At 45.7% G+C, this 14,738-nt stretch overlaps 1 protein-coding gene across 1 annotated transcript in view; it reads right to left on the bottom strand.

Moving 5' to 3' along the window:
• The window catches only part of DEAF1 (DEAF1 transcription factor), a 366,149-nt gene that overhangs the window by 189,661 nt on the left and 161,750 nt on the right, over window positions 1-14,738 (bottom strand). Inside the window, 2 exon segments of the mRNA XM_029582224.1 lie at window positions 11,554-11,682; window positions 12,219-12,342. Of these exon segments, the coding sequence (XP_029438084.1) occupies window positions 11,554-11,682; window positions 12,219-12,342 (253 nt within the window).

Genomic DNA, 14,738 nt, shown 5'->3' with positions numbered 1-14,738 from the left:
TAAAAATTAAAAATAAATAAATAAAATAAATAAATAAACAATTCCTCTTGCAGATGATGCAGTTCTTTTTTTATTGCAGATAGCTGGAGGCAAACTAAACAGCTCTTACGTCTCCAAATGGTATGCTTTGGGACATACAGCAGAGTTGCTTACCTGTAAAAGGTGTTCTCCGAGGACAGCAGGGTGTTAGACCTCACACATGGGTGACATCATCAGATGGAGCCCCGATGCAGAAAACTTATATCAAATTTTCTAGAACTTTGACTAGGCACACTGAGCATGCCCAGCATGCCCTTTACCACGCATCCACGCAGGGTCCCTCTGCAGTCTCATAACATAGAATTATGACTAAAATAAAAAATAAGAAAAACCCAACTCTGCGGGGTAGCAGGCGGGTTTTGTGAGGACTAACATTGGAGGACACCTGTTACAGGTAAACAACTCTACTTTCTCAGAGGACAAATAGGATGGTAGTCCTCACACATGGTAAATCCCTAGCTACAGGCTGCTCCCCAACACAAAAAAGGGACCAGACACCTAACCAGGTGCCAAGGGCACAACAACACCGGAGCTGTTGGTAACAGAGGGGGAAACAGCTGAACCCAAACAATGGGCCCTAGGTTGGCAAATTTGGGTTCTACATCTCAAACAAGTTCTGAAGAAAAGACTGGCCGAATATACTATCTCGTTGGCCATCCCTATCCAGACAGTAATGAGATGTGAATGTGTGGAGAGAACTCCATGTTGCAGCCTTGCAGATCTCCTCCACGGGAACAGCTCATAAGTGGGCCACCGATGCTGCCATGGCTGACAGAATGATCCTTGCCATGATGTCCAATATGCAGTCTTGCCTGGGGATAACAGAAGGAGATGCACTCTGCTAGGCAATTGCATATTGTCTGTTTGGCAATAGCAATGCCAAACCTATTCTTATCAAAAGAAACAAAAAGTTGGGTGGACTGTCTATAGGCTTCTGTCTGCTCCAGATAGAAATTTAAGGCTTGCTTGAAGTACAAACTGTGCAGTGCTTGTTTGCCTTGGTGCAAATGGAGCCTGGGAAAGAATACTGGCAGTACTACGGGAAAATCCGTCACCACCTTAGGCAGGAACTTAGGGTGTCATGATAAAACTTAGTATAATGTGGATAAGTCACTAAGGCCTGAAGCTTGCTGACCCTGCATGCTAATGTGACTGCCAACAAAAATATGACCTTCCAGGTCAGGTACTTCAGGTCACAAGTATGTAGTGGCTCAAAAGGAGCTTTCATCAGCTGAGCTAACACCACATTGAGGTCCCAAGACACAGCGGGAGGCCTCCAAGAAGGCTTCAATTGAAGTAGGCCCCACATGAAACCTACAACTATAGGCTGTACAGAGATGGGCGAACCATCTAACCTTAGTGATATGCACCAGCTGCACTGAGATGAATTCTAATCAAATAGGTTTTTAAGCCAGCTTCCGATAGGTGTAGAAGGTAATCACGCTGTTATTGTGTGGGGCAGAAGAACGGTTCTAGGGCTATCTGCTCACACCACACAGAAAACCTCTTCCATTTCTATCCATAGGACTTTCTAGTGGAAGGCTTTCTAGAAGCCACCAGGACCCGAGAATCATCCTCTGAAAGATCAAGCAGCTGCAGAATTAACCTCTTAACATCCAGGCTATGAGCAACAAGGCCTGGATGTTGGGATGCTGCAGCCTGCCTTGGTCTTGCGTGATGAGATCTGATGAAGTCCCCAGACTAATTAGTCTCTGGAAGGACAACTCCCGCAGGAGTGGAAACCAGACCTGTCTCGGCTATTGTTAGGCTATGAGAATCATAGTCCCCTTGTCCTCACGAAGCTTCAAGAAAGTCTTTGCAATAAAGGTATCAGAGGATACGTGTACAGAAGACCCTTGCCCCAATAATGGATAAGGGCATCCAAAACTGGCTTGCCATCTGACCTATACAGAGAGCAGAACTGAGGCTCCTTCCTGTTGCAGGGGGATGCAAACAGATCTTCATCCGGCCTCACCAGAGGCAGAATATCCGATTCGCTACTCCCTGGTCCACGGACCACTCGTGGGATCTGAAGGCTTAACTCAGCTTGTCTGCTACCATGTTCTCCATCCCGGCCAGGAACGTGGCCCTGAGCACCATCCTGTGGGACAGGGCCCATGACCTTATCTGGACCGCTTCCTGACACAGGAAGTATGATCCCATGCCTCCATGCTTGTTGACATAATACATGATTATCTGGCTGTCGGTCTGGATCAGGACAACTCTGTTGGACAGCTGATCTCAGCCTATAGTGCGTATCGGATTGCCCGAAGCTCCAAGAAGTTGAGTGGACCAAAGACCCTGGGTATCGTGCCCATCTACATGAGCTCCCCACCACAGGTAGATGCATCCATGGTTAGGACAATTTGAGAAGGGAGACTCTGAAACGAGATACCCTGTTCCAGATTGGAAAGTACTCACCACCAGGACAATAAGTACTGGAGAGACGTGGTGACTTGAATGCAACCCTGGAGGTTCCAAGTGCCACTGCGACCTCAGGGTCCATTGGGCTCTGTGCATGTGCCAAGGGAGTGACATGGACGGTTGCGGCCATATGGCCCAGCAGCCTCAACATTTGCCAGGCTGACACCTGCTGGCTCTGTTGAATCTCTGCCGCAATGGTTGCCAAGGCGACAGCTCTCTGGTGAGGCAGAAAGGCCTTAGCCTGAATCATGTCTAGCAGGGTACCTATGAAGTCCAATTGGGGTGACAGGCTAAGATGGGACTTTGGGTAGTCGAGAATGAACCCTAGTGACACCAACACCCAGATGATCAAGTGCATGGACCTGATGGCCCCTGCCATAGATGTGTTCTTCACCAGCCAATTGTCCAGATATGGGAAGACATACACTCCCAGTCTGCGGAGGTGCGCCACCTCCATGGCCAGACATTTTGAGAAGACCAGTGAGGCAGATGTTAACCTGACTGCAACACCCGGTACTGGAAGTGCTGTGTCCCCAACCACAAATCGGAGATACTTCCTGTGATCTGGGAAGATCTCGATATGAGTGTATGCATCTTTTAGGTTGAGGAAGCAGAGCCAGTCTCCTTTTTGCAAAAGGGGGGATCAAGGTACCCAGGGAAACCATCTTGAACTTTTCTTATTTTTTAGAAACTTGTTCAAGGTCCTTAGGTTTAGGATGGGATGGAGTCCTACTGTTAACACTCTTTGGAATCAGAAAGTACCTGCAGTAGAATCCCCACTCTCTTTTCCCTCGTGGTACGGGCTCGAAGGCTCTGGCCGTTAAGAGGCAGGAAAGCTCCGCTAGTAGTACCTACTGATGTGCTACTGGCCCCCAATATGAGCACAGAGGGCAATTTGGTGGGACACACAATAAATTCAATTGGTACCTTTGGTGGACGATGGACAGAACCCACTGGTCCAAGGATATACTGGGCCACTGGTTCGCAAAAAACCGCAGCCTGCCTCCAACCGGAAGGTCCATCATCTTGGAAATGGGCGACTGGCTTACACTCCCTGTGGCCCAGTCAAAACAACGTACCCAGAGTTGACTGAGGAGCCGGCTGGGACTTGTGGCTCTCTGCTGCCTGGGATGGCTGCAGGAGCCCTGATTGTGTTGACGGAAGCGAGGAGGCGGAGGATAGTACTGTCTTTTTTGGCCCCTGTCTTGATGGCCTCCTGGATGAGGATGATCCAGAGTACTGGCAGAAAGCTATTGGAGGGTTTCATGGTAGTCCTGAAGTTGGGCCACAGCATCCCTCACCCTATCTCCAAAGAGATTCTCTCCAGTACACGGCACATCAGTGAGTCATTCCTGGTTAGAGATCTGAGGCCCACAGTCATGCCATTCTGCGGCACTGACTCCCGCTGCAGAGACTCTCTATGCCATCTCAAAAACATCAAAGTTCACACAGACCTCGTGTTTCCACATTCCAGGCCCTTGTGAACTAGCGAGATGAGGGTGTCTTGCTGCTGTTGAGGCAGTTGCTCAGCCACCTCCTGCACCTTCTTCCAGATGTCTCACGAGTACTTGCTCGAGCTGGTAGGCAGTGATGCAGGCAATAAGCATGGTGCCTTGGAACATCTTCTACGCAAGAGCATTGTGGTCCTTCCTCAGGGGCACCAAGGAATGGTTCCGAGAGCGCTTGGCCCTCTCGAGAGTGGATTCAACCACCACCAACTGGTGAGGCAGCTTATGCTTATCAAATCCGGCAGCCTTCTGTACGAGGTAGACCCCCATCTGTCTTCTTATTCACAGGAGGCACTGTGAGGGGGTGTTCCCATATCTTCAGCAGCAACTCCTTAAGTTTCTTGTGTACCAGGACCACCACAATCTCCTTAGGAAACGGGATGGCCTCTGTCATCATTCTCACAAACCCCAAGGGTCTTAGGGACCTTCATCCTCACTGTATGCAACAGGGGATAGAGCCCTAGGTGCCCGGCCTTCATTCAGAGGTGCAGCACCAGTAAAACTGGACAGGGGACTACAGGCCTCAGCATCTCCACTGGCCTCAGTGGAGCTTCCTCCTCAGAGGAACTGGCAATGACCACCTTATCAGTAGGGGGAGGCCTCAGTGCCCCACTGGACACTGCTGCCATCCTGGGAACCAGCCCCAGCTGAGTTGGTAACGCACCAATGAGTACGTTCAGCTTTTCCAGCAGCGGTAGGATGACAGGAGGCACCAGCTCCAGTGTCATTAGTGCCCAGGCCCAATGCCCTGCAGTGCACCATCCACTGCCAACTAGACTTGAGGCTCCAGTTCCTCCTCAAATATTGCCGATGCCAGTACCAACTGGGAGGAAGGAGGGGTAGCAGATCTTCTTCGGACCCACGAGGTGGCTCAGTCACTGACACCAGGACTGGTGGAGACCATCATGGACCCCCAGCACTGATAGAGGATGGGCTCTCGTCGCCTCGGAGTTGCATTGGGGGCATAGAGGCAAAAGTCGGTGCATCCCCGTGCCCGGCACTGTGCCATCAAAGGGGACCATTGCTGATGCTTATTAGGCTTCGCTTCATGCTCAGCCCGGCCTCTACCCGGTGCTGAGGCCGAAGACGATGAATCCAGTATCCTCGGTGCAGAGGAGATCAACAATGGTTAGTTTCTAGCACTCCTATCCGCCAACGTCACAGATGGAATAGACGGTCCCGCCAATGTCGATGTAGTGGTATTCATTGGTATGGCTCCAAAATCCATCGACATTGATGCTGCCGATGCCGATTGCTCGATCTTCCTTGATCCAAAGAGCTAATCTATCTTATTGACTCAAAGCTGACGTCCCTTGGGGTCATTTAGGTGCATAAAAATAGAAAAATAGAAATGACGGCAGAAGACCAAACGGTCCATCCAGTCTGCCCAGCAAGCTTTCACACATTTTTTTTTCATACTTTTCTGTTACTCTTGTCCCTTTAAATAACTTTTTTGGTTCTATTTCCCTTCCACCCCCGCCATCGTAGATAGCAGTGCTGGAGCTGCATCTAAGTGAAGTATCTAGCTAATTGATTTGGGGTAGTAACCGCCGTAATAAGCAAGCTACTCCCATGCTTGTTTACCCAGCCTGTGCAACTCAGTCCTTGTTGGTTGTTTAAATACAAATCCTCTTTTCTTCATTCCCCCTGCCATTGAAGCAGTGAGCTGCGCTGGATATGTATTCTAAGTGAAGTATCAGGCTTGATTCGGGGTAGTAACCGCCAAAACAAGTAAGTACACCCATGCTTATTTGTTTTACCCAGACTATGTAATTCAGATCTTGTTGGTAGTTGTCTGAATATAAATCATCTTTTCTTCATTCCCCCTGCCATTGAAGCAGAGAGCTATGCTGGATATGCATTGAAAGTGAAGTATCAGGCATTTTTGGTTTGGGGTAGTAACCGCCGTAACAAGCAAGCTACTCCCCTGCTTTTATGTGGATGCAAACCATTTTTCCACATTTCCTCTTGCCGTTGAAGCATAGAGCAATGTTGGAGTTGCATTACCCATGTGTATGTTTATTGAATAAGGATATAAATCTCCAGTAGTAGCCGTCATTCCCGCAAGCCACCCCCATGCCTCTTCTCTTCATTCACATCCTCTAGACTTTATGGATCCACAGTATTTATCCCACGCCCCTTTGAAATCCTTCACAGTTTTGGTCTTCACCACTTCCTCCGGAAGGGCGTTCCAGGTATCCACCACCTTCTCCGTGAAGAAATACTTCCTGACATTGGTTCTGAGTATTCCTCCCTGGAGTTTCAAATCATGACCCCTGGTTCTGCTGATTTTTTTGCAATGGAAAAGGTTTGTCGTTGTCTTTGGATCATTAAAACCTTTCAAGTATCTGAAAGTCTGTATCATATCATCCCTGCTCCTCCTTTCCTCCAGGGTATACATATTTAGATTCTTCAATCTCTCCTCATAAGTCATTCGATGAAGGCCATACACCTTTTTGGTCGCCCTTCTCTGGACCGCCTCCATCCTGTCTCTGTCCCTTCGGAGATACGGTCTCCAGAACTGAACACAGTACTCCAGGTGAGGCCTCACCAAGGACCTGTACAAGGGGATAATCACTTCCCTTTTCTTACTCAATATTCCTCTCTCTATGTAGCCCAGCATTCTTCTGGCTTTAGCTATCACCTTGTCACATTGTTTTGCCAACTTCAGATCATTAGACACTATCACCCCAAGGTCTCTCTCCTGCTCTGTGCACATCAGCCCTTCTCCCCCCATCGAATACAGTTCTTTCGGATTTCCACACCCCATATGCATGACTTTGCACTTCTTGGCATTGAATCGCAGCTGCCATATCTTCTACCATTCTTCCAGTTTCCTTAAGTCCGTGTGCTTCTCATTCTCTCCACTCCTTCCAGCGTGTCCACTCTGTTACAGATCTTAGTGTCATCCGCAAAAAGACAAACCTTACCTTCTATCCTGTCTGCAATGTCGCTCACAAAGATGTTGAACAGGACCGGTCCCAACACCAACCCCTGTGGCACTCCGCTCAACACTGCTCTCTCTTCAGAGAAAGTTCCATTTACCATCACACATTGTCTTCTGTCCGTCAACCAGTTTGCAATCCATACCACCACCTCGGCACTCACTCCTAAGCTTCTCATTTTATTCACCAGTCTCCTGTGCAGAACTGTATCAAAAGCTTTGCTGAAGTCCAAATAGAGGACATCGAGTGCTCTTCCTCAAACCAATTCCTTGGTTATCCAATCAAAAAGGTCTATCAGATTTGTTTGACAGGATCTTCCCCTGGTGAATCCATGCTGCCTCTGGTCCAACAATTCTTCTGACTGTAGACAGTTCACTATTCTTTCTTTTAACAGTGACTCCATTACTTTTCCCACCACTTAGGTGAGGCTAACCGGTCTGTAGTTACCAGCCTCTTCTCTGTTTCCACTCTTATGAAGCAGGATCACCACTGCTCTTCTCCAATCACTCGGCACCACTCCCGTTTCTAGGGATCTATTGAACAGGTCACATAGTGGACCCGCCAGCACATCTCTGAGCTCCCTCAGTATCCTGGGATGAACCTCATCAGGCCCCATGGCTTTGTCCACGTTCAGTTTTCCAGCTCTTCCCATACATTCTCTACTGTAAATGGAGTTACATCTACTCCATTCCCCTCTAGTTTTTTGTTAACTAGCGACGGTCCTTCTCCAGGGTCTTCTTTAGTGAACACAGAACTGAAGTTTTTGTTTAATATTTCTGCCATTTCTTTGTCTCTCTCCACACATTGATCCTTTTCACCTTTCAATTTCACTATACCACTTTGAACTTTTCTCCTTTCACTGATGTATCTGAAAAATGTTTTGTCACCTCTCCTTGCCTCTTTGGCAATCCTTTCTTCTGCTTGACTTTTTGCTGTCTTGATTACTTTCTTTGTCTCCCTCAGTTCTACCAGATATTCTTCTTTGTGCTCCTCCCTTTGGGATCTTTTATATTTCTTGAACACTGTTCTTTTAGCCTTTATTTTGTTAGCCACCTCCTTGGAGAACCAGATAGGTTTCATTTTTCTTTTGCTTTCCTTTACTTTTCTAACATATAGATTAGTTTCCTTGGTAATTGCTCCTTTTAGTTTGGTCCACTGTTGTTCCACATCTCTCTCATTCTCACAGCCTACTAGTTCTTCCTCCAGGTACTTCCCCATTTCATCAAAGTCCGTGTTTTTGAACTGCAAAACTTGGGTCCGTGTGCTTCTTTTCCGTATCCTTTTTGTGATATTAAACCATACCGTTTGATGATCACTGGTGCTGAGGTGGGCGCCCACCTGGACATCAGAGACATTATCTCCATTAGTGAGCACTAAATTGAGTATAGCTCCCTCTCTCGTGGGTTCCATTACCATTTGTTTGAACAAAGCTCCTTGCAGAGCATCCACTATTTCTCTACTATTGTTAGATTCTGCAGATGGGATTCTCCAGTCTACATCCGGCAAATTAAAGTCTCCAACAATCACCACTTCTCCCTTCTTTCCCTTCTTTTGGATGTCTTCAACCACATCTCTGTCAAGCTCTTCCTTTTGGTTTGGAGGCCTATAAACCACTCCAATAAAAATGGATGTCCCATCTTTTTTTAGGTTGGCCCATAGTGCTTCTTCATTGCCCCATCTTTCTTGCAGCTCAGATGCTTGGATATTGTTCCCGATATAAAGAGCCACTTGTCCTCCTTTCCTATCCTCTCTGTCCTTCCTTAACAAGCTAAAGCCCGGTATTGCTCTATCCCAATCGTGAGATTCCGTGAACCACGTCTCCATGACAGCAACAATGTCCAAGTCCGCCTCCACCATTAGGGCTTGCAGATCTGGGATTTTATTGCCCAAACTACAAGCATTTGTGCTCATAGCTTTCCAGCTTTCTTCGATCAGGTTACTGCTGTTCTTGAACTCCTTCTGTGACTTATTTAGTTGAGTTTTGTAATCCACTTCTCCCTTTCCATTTGTGCAAGGGAAAAGATTAGTGCCTTTGATGACAGATTCATCCAGCACAATGAGCTTTTTCCTTTGGTTACTGATCTGGAATTCCTGTATGTATCCAGACATATGCGATGCCCCCAGGCACAGGACACATAGCTCATGAGGAACTGTATTGGACATGGTCCTCAGGCACCAGGGGCATCAACGAAAACCGGACGTGGCCAAGACGGAACGAAAGGGGCTGTAGACACTAAACAATGGCGGCAGCCATCGGTGGCTGGCAAGCACCAGGGCACCACTGCCATGGGGGGAATTGACCACGAAAGGAAACTTACCAGAAATGCCGAAAACCCTGACTAGGACACTATGCAGAGGCACCGAGAGGGACCGGCAATGGAACAATATTGAAAGCCATGAAAAACAGCGATGGAAAAAGAAGTTTTCCACTAGGCCAGAAACAGCCAAAGTGAGCTCAATCAGACCATGAGGCTTAAAAGTCCATGGAAAAGAAGAGACTAAAGAGGGACCCCATGTGGATGCATGATATAGAGCATGCTGGGCATAATCAGTGTGCCTAATCAAAGTTCTAGAAACTTTGACATAGGTTTTCCGCATCGGGGCTCTATCTGATGATGTCACCCATGTGTGAGGACTACCATCGTGCTTGTCCTCAGAGAAGCACCACAGTTGTTATAATTAATACATTCTGATAATAAAGGTCAGTGAGGAGGCTTGAGCAGTGTTATCTGAATTAATGTACAAGTTGTTGGATTGTTACTTAAGTTGATATTATTCACTGAACCTTATCCCCAGGAAGAACAATTTAGGAAGAAACACCCTAGAGGGTTGGTGGGAGGGTACAATTAACTCATAGGTAAAAAGCTCATTATTTTCTCAATTTAAACACAGGGACTGTAAAATAAAAACTAACCAAAAAATAAGCTTTTATAAGATCAGCTGGAGGGTTTAAGATCACTGTGAAACAATATAGATGGGATAACCCATACCGAGAAAGGGCAGAAATATACCGTGAAAACAAGTTGCTCTACACAAAATTATTCCCATTATTTGTATGGCATGTTTATATAACTGAAAAACCAATCACTTTGCTAATGGTACAACTAAATAAATATTAAATACTGAAAATGTAAAGGGAGAACATCATACATGACGCCTTTTTGACATCTGCTAGACTGAAAACTTCATGGCAGATGTCAAAAAGGAAACTTCATTGTTTGAAGATGCACCAAATTCTCCTGATAGTTCACTCTGGATGCATTACATACGGTTAAGTAAAAGGGCTACTTGAGCGGAGTTATATGGTATAACACTTATTGAGTATGAGAAGCAACAGATGATATCGCGAGGACTGCGTATTCAGAAAGAGCTAATGTTCTTTCAAGATGATCAAGAATTCACCATCAGGTGGGATTGCAATCTTTAGTAAGTGCTCACTTGATTTAATGCTACTCCAGAGATAAGAAACTGAATGAACAGCACAAAATTCAGATCACTACATTGTTAACGCAGTTGCAAGAAGATGGACCAGTATCATGTTATGAGTCTAGATTCCAAGAATTTAAGAAATCGTTGGAGCAATTTTGGTTATCAGTGAGAGACAATAATATTAATAAATCTTACCAAGACAAAAAAGATTATCAAATGGACAGTATTTAAATGGATCATATAAATAAACAAACAAAGTAGGTTTCTTTGGATTTTATATCAGATAAAAACTCAAGTGGTTCTGATGAGGGGGATTTTCCAAATTCTTAATTGAAAATCGGGATAGAGAAGCGTAATCTGGTCATCCATCTTTTCTAGGAGTTATCTGCCATGGAAGAAGACCTTGAGGGGATTTTTCAAATCAGCATAGTGTTTCTTTAAAATATGTGCTTGTACTGTGCAATTATAAATATGGAGAACAGATTATATCAGTTGCGCACTCAATGTTTATAACAAGCTTCCTTATAGTGCTGCTTTTTGATCAAGTGAAGTATTATCAGTGCTAAACAGTGTAGATACTGGTTGAACATTTTTTTTTAAAGAAGAAGATTTTATAAAATAGATTAAAAAAAAGTATTTTCACCAACTGGTTTCAGTAAAGAGGAGACAAATGATTATAAGATTTTACCAGCACTAAATAAAATGGTGCAGCATCACGTATGATGCTCACCCTTTACATTTTCAATATTTAAAATTAATATTGATTTAGTTGCACAATTAGCAAAGTGTCTGGCATTTCTGTTGGGTTAGCACTTTCTCACTTTGGAGTGTGGTTTATTTATTAGAAATGTTTATATAACTTACAGGGCTAAAGAGCAGTGTACTAATCTCATTCTGTAATACCAACAGATTGAAAACTTCTCTCACATCATCAGCAGAACAAAGGATTCTACCTGCACAGCATTTAAGGTTGAGGCTGCAGTACACATTATCCAAGATTAACAGAAACACACCCCAATTTGTAAAGCATGATGTGACCAGAGAATATATTCATTCCTACTGTACTGGAACGTAACTCGCCTTGAGCAGCCATAAAAAGACATGAGTCAATATAAATAAAGAAATACCATATGGCTGCTCCATAGGCTTGCTTTCAGCAGACAGTCATTTCTAATGAAAGGGTTTAAAGCTGTGTTCTGCGGTCTTACCAGTAGCGCTTGTGAAAACATCTGTTTGAGCAGGGTTCTCAGAGATAATGGCAGTGGCTTCTGCAGTGGATGCACGGTCAAAGGAAAGAGCATCAGAGGTAGTGATCTGTCCTGAAGGAGTCACTGTAACTGTAGAGAAAGTGCAGTTACTGCAGTGACCTCCTAACACATTATTCAACAATCTTTAAGTTATATTCCAGTGCTTCTCTCTGGTTGCCCATTAGGAACCCCCTATAGGAGCAATCTTTGCACACTCTTCCCTCAAAGGCTGTGAGGGCTACTTTAGCAGGACTCCTCATCCCAGTAAAAACTGCAGCAGCTTGAACTAGGAAGAAAACACACGTAGGGCAAACTGGCGCTGCTTCCTGTTTGCTAGAGGTTCTTGCATAGGAGACCAGGCAGCTATGTATAAAAAAGGATTACTCTTAATATTCCATTAGGGAATAAAAGCAAAGGAATCCAAAGCTCAGTATGCTATACTGATATCCTCTTTAGTCCCATGCTTACCACACTTGTAAAGTAAAGACAACAGAAGCACCACTGCACATCAAGTTGTGCTTCTGTTTGGATGTCCCGTTCCAGGATATAAAGTGGCACACCCTGCTCTTCAGCTGGGATGCATGTTTGGGAATGGCAGGAGATCTATACTATGAATCACAACTTACATGTGGCTGACGCTGCAGGAAGTAAAGTGATATTTTTAGGAGAATCCTTCTTCACTGGCGTTGTAGGTATTTCATTTTCCTTCTTTCGTCTTTTATAAGGTACAAACAGGCGGACTGGACCACTCTGAGGGAAAGTCAGAATAGTGACACTAGCTGAAAATTTCCTTCAGGAGTGCATCAGTGTTTTGAAATCCATCAATTCATTTAAAGAAACCTCTACTTACACATGCACTGTGGAAATGTACACAGGAAGCCTAACTTTCAAACCTATCCACAGTACAGCATTTCCGCACATAAGTGGACGCACAGAAATTTATGTTAGTCTTTTAGATCCTGTGCGGCAAGAGTTGCACAGTTTATAAAATACTGCATAGTTCTGCTTAGTACAGTATATGTGTATGTTTCAGTACGCACACATATTTCCAATGCAAGAAAAAGCATATTTTCTCTTTTTTATAAATATACGCATAAATATTCAAGGTGCTTAAAAAAACCCAACATGTACACATATTAACCCTGATTTATACACAGAGGCATTTTATAAAGTATGCAGATAATCAATTCCTTGATTTTACTGAGTGCCAAGAGACTTGCTAGAAGGGAAATGAGGCACATTTGGAAGGTTCCAGGCGAGCAGGCCCTTGTAGCACATATAGGTTCTGCTCTTTATAAAGACGCCCTTTTCAATGGCTCCTCTCACCCTCATCAGTTGCTCCCATTATTTGTTGGCACTGAGTTTGGGGGACTTCATTTTGGGCAGCTCAGTTATAATTGTTACATTTGCTAGTCACAGCAGACTGCTGTGAACAGCTACACTTACCTCAATATTGCTGCAGGCCCAGGAATGCTGGCACAAAGCCACCAACAGCACTGTTACCCCAGTCTCCCTAGGTGTCTGCCTGCGCAGTGCAGTACCTTATATGTAGCCCCTGCGGTGGGAAGCCAGGCTGCAGGCGTACTACGAGGACATCACGCAGCAGGGTCTAAAGGCCCAACCACACCGCTCTCCTTTGCCTCAGCAACATGTCTCCTGCCTAGCAGTACGTGTTACCTACCTGTCTCATCCAGCTTTGCCTTTATTCAGCCTTGCCTTGCCTGTCTCATCCAGCTTTGCCTTTATTCAGCCTTGCCTGTCCAATATTACCTCATCTAACCTTGCACTTTCCTCCTCATGTTCAGTCTCTATTGTCTCAGCCTGTCTGCCCACCTTGTGTTGACCTCGGAGTCTTGTCATGCCGTTTTGTCCTGTCTTGTTCCTCTGTATCTTCTCTGTCTTGGCCTGATTCTCCGGTTCTGACCTCAGCTACAGACTTTGACTTCTCCCTTACTTGCTTCCTGGACCTGACCTTGCCTTGAACTCTGACCATGCCCTGAATGTTGCCTGCCCCAATTGCTGGCCCATCTCTGGACTCTTTCTTGGACCACCTAAGTCCTGCCACCCCTGGATTCCAAGGGCTCAACCTATTGGGAACTGGGTTGGTTTAAGAGAAGCTCCAGCCTGTCCCAAACCAGTGTGTGCTTGCCAGCTGGCAGTGTGGACCTAGAGGGCTCGTTCACTAGGCAGCATCAACCGTGCCACAGCACAAGGACTCATAATCCTTACAGTTTGCAGAGACTATGATCTTGGTGGACACATCTTCAGCCTAGACCACTGCCGGATTGGCACTCCAGATGCAACAATAATAGGACCAGTTGAATTCTCTGGCCAGTCTCCTCTAAGGTTTATCCCATCAAGCTCATCCGCAGCTTAACCATGTGACTGGACTCCTTCACGGTCTTGCTCAGCAATTGGACCCTGTATAGGCCCAGCTACTGGCTCCAGTGCCAGCTCCAGTGAATCCTCCACCCACGCCCGTTTGGACCATGGAAACCATGTTGTATCTTTCGCTGCCTCCCAAGTATGGGAGCGACCCCAATGGATGCCAAGGATTCCGCAATGTATGCGAGATGCACTTTGAACTTCAGGAGGCTCGTTTCCCATTAGATCGTGTTAAGGTGACACACATACTTTCTTTACTGGATGGTTCTGCCCTTGCTCATCTTGTTGGTTCTGCCCTTGCTCATCTTGCCCTTGATCATCTTGTTCCCTTAAGGGAGAGGCCCTTGCCTGGGCCTCTCCCTTAAGGGAAAAAGATGATCCACTCCGTCGGAGCTTTGACAACTTTGCATGACAGTTTCGCTTGATTTTTGATAAGCCTGACCACATCTCCTCTGCTGCCACGGAGTTACTACGTATTTGCCAAGGCACCCACACCGTGGACAACTATGCATTAGAATTTCACACCCTGGTCTCTGAGCTAGGCTGGAGTGAAGACAGTCAAATGACCATCTTCTGGCAAGGGTTAGCTGGGAGAATAAAGGATGAACTGGCAGGTCGGGATCTTCCACCCTCTCTCATTACCCTGGTTATCCATGTGGATTTAAGGTTCCAATAACAAGCTCAAGAGAAGAAAACATTACATTGATTGGTCTGTTTGAAGCCTGCCTCGGACCCTATGATGGCTATTGCCTCAAAGAATC

Source organism: Rhinatrema bivittatum, chromosome 17 (assembly GCF_901001135.1).
Source record: "Rhinatrema bivittatum chromosome 17, aRhiBiv1.1, whole genome shotgun sequence".
NCBI classification, from domain to species: domain Eukaryota; kingdom Metazoa; phylum Chordata; class Amphibia; order Gymnophiona; family Rhinatrematidae; genus Rhinatrema; species Rhinatrema bivittatum.
This window is presented reverse-complemented; position numbering and strand designations above follow the sequence as displayed.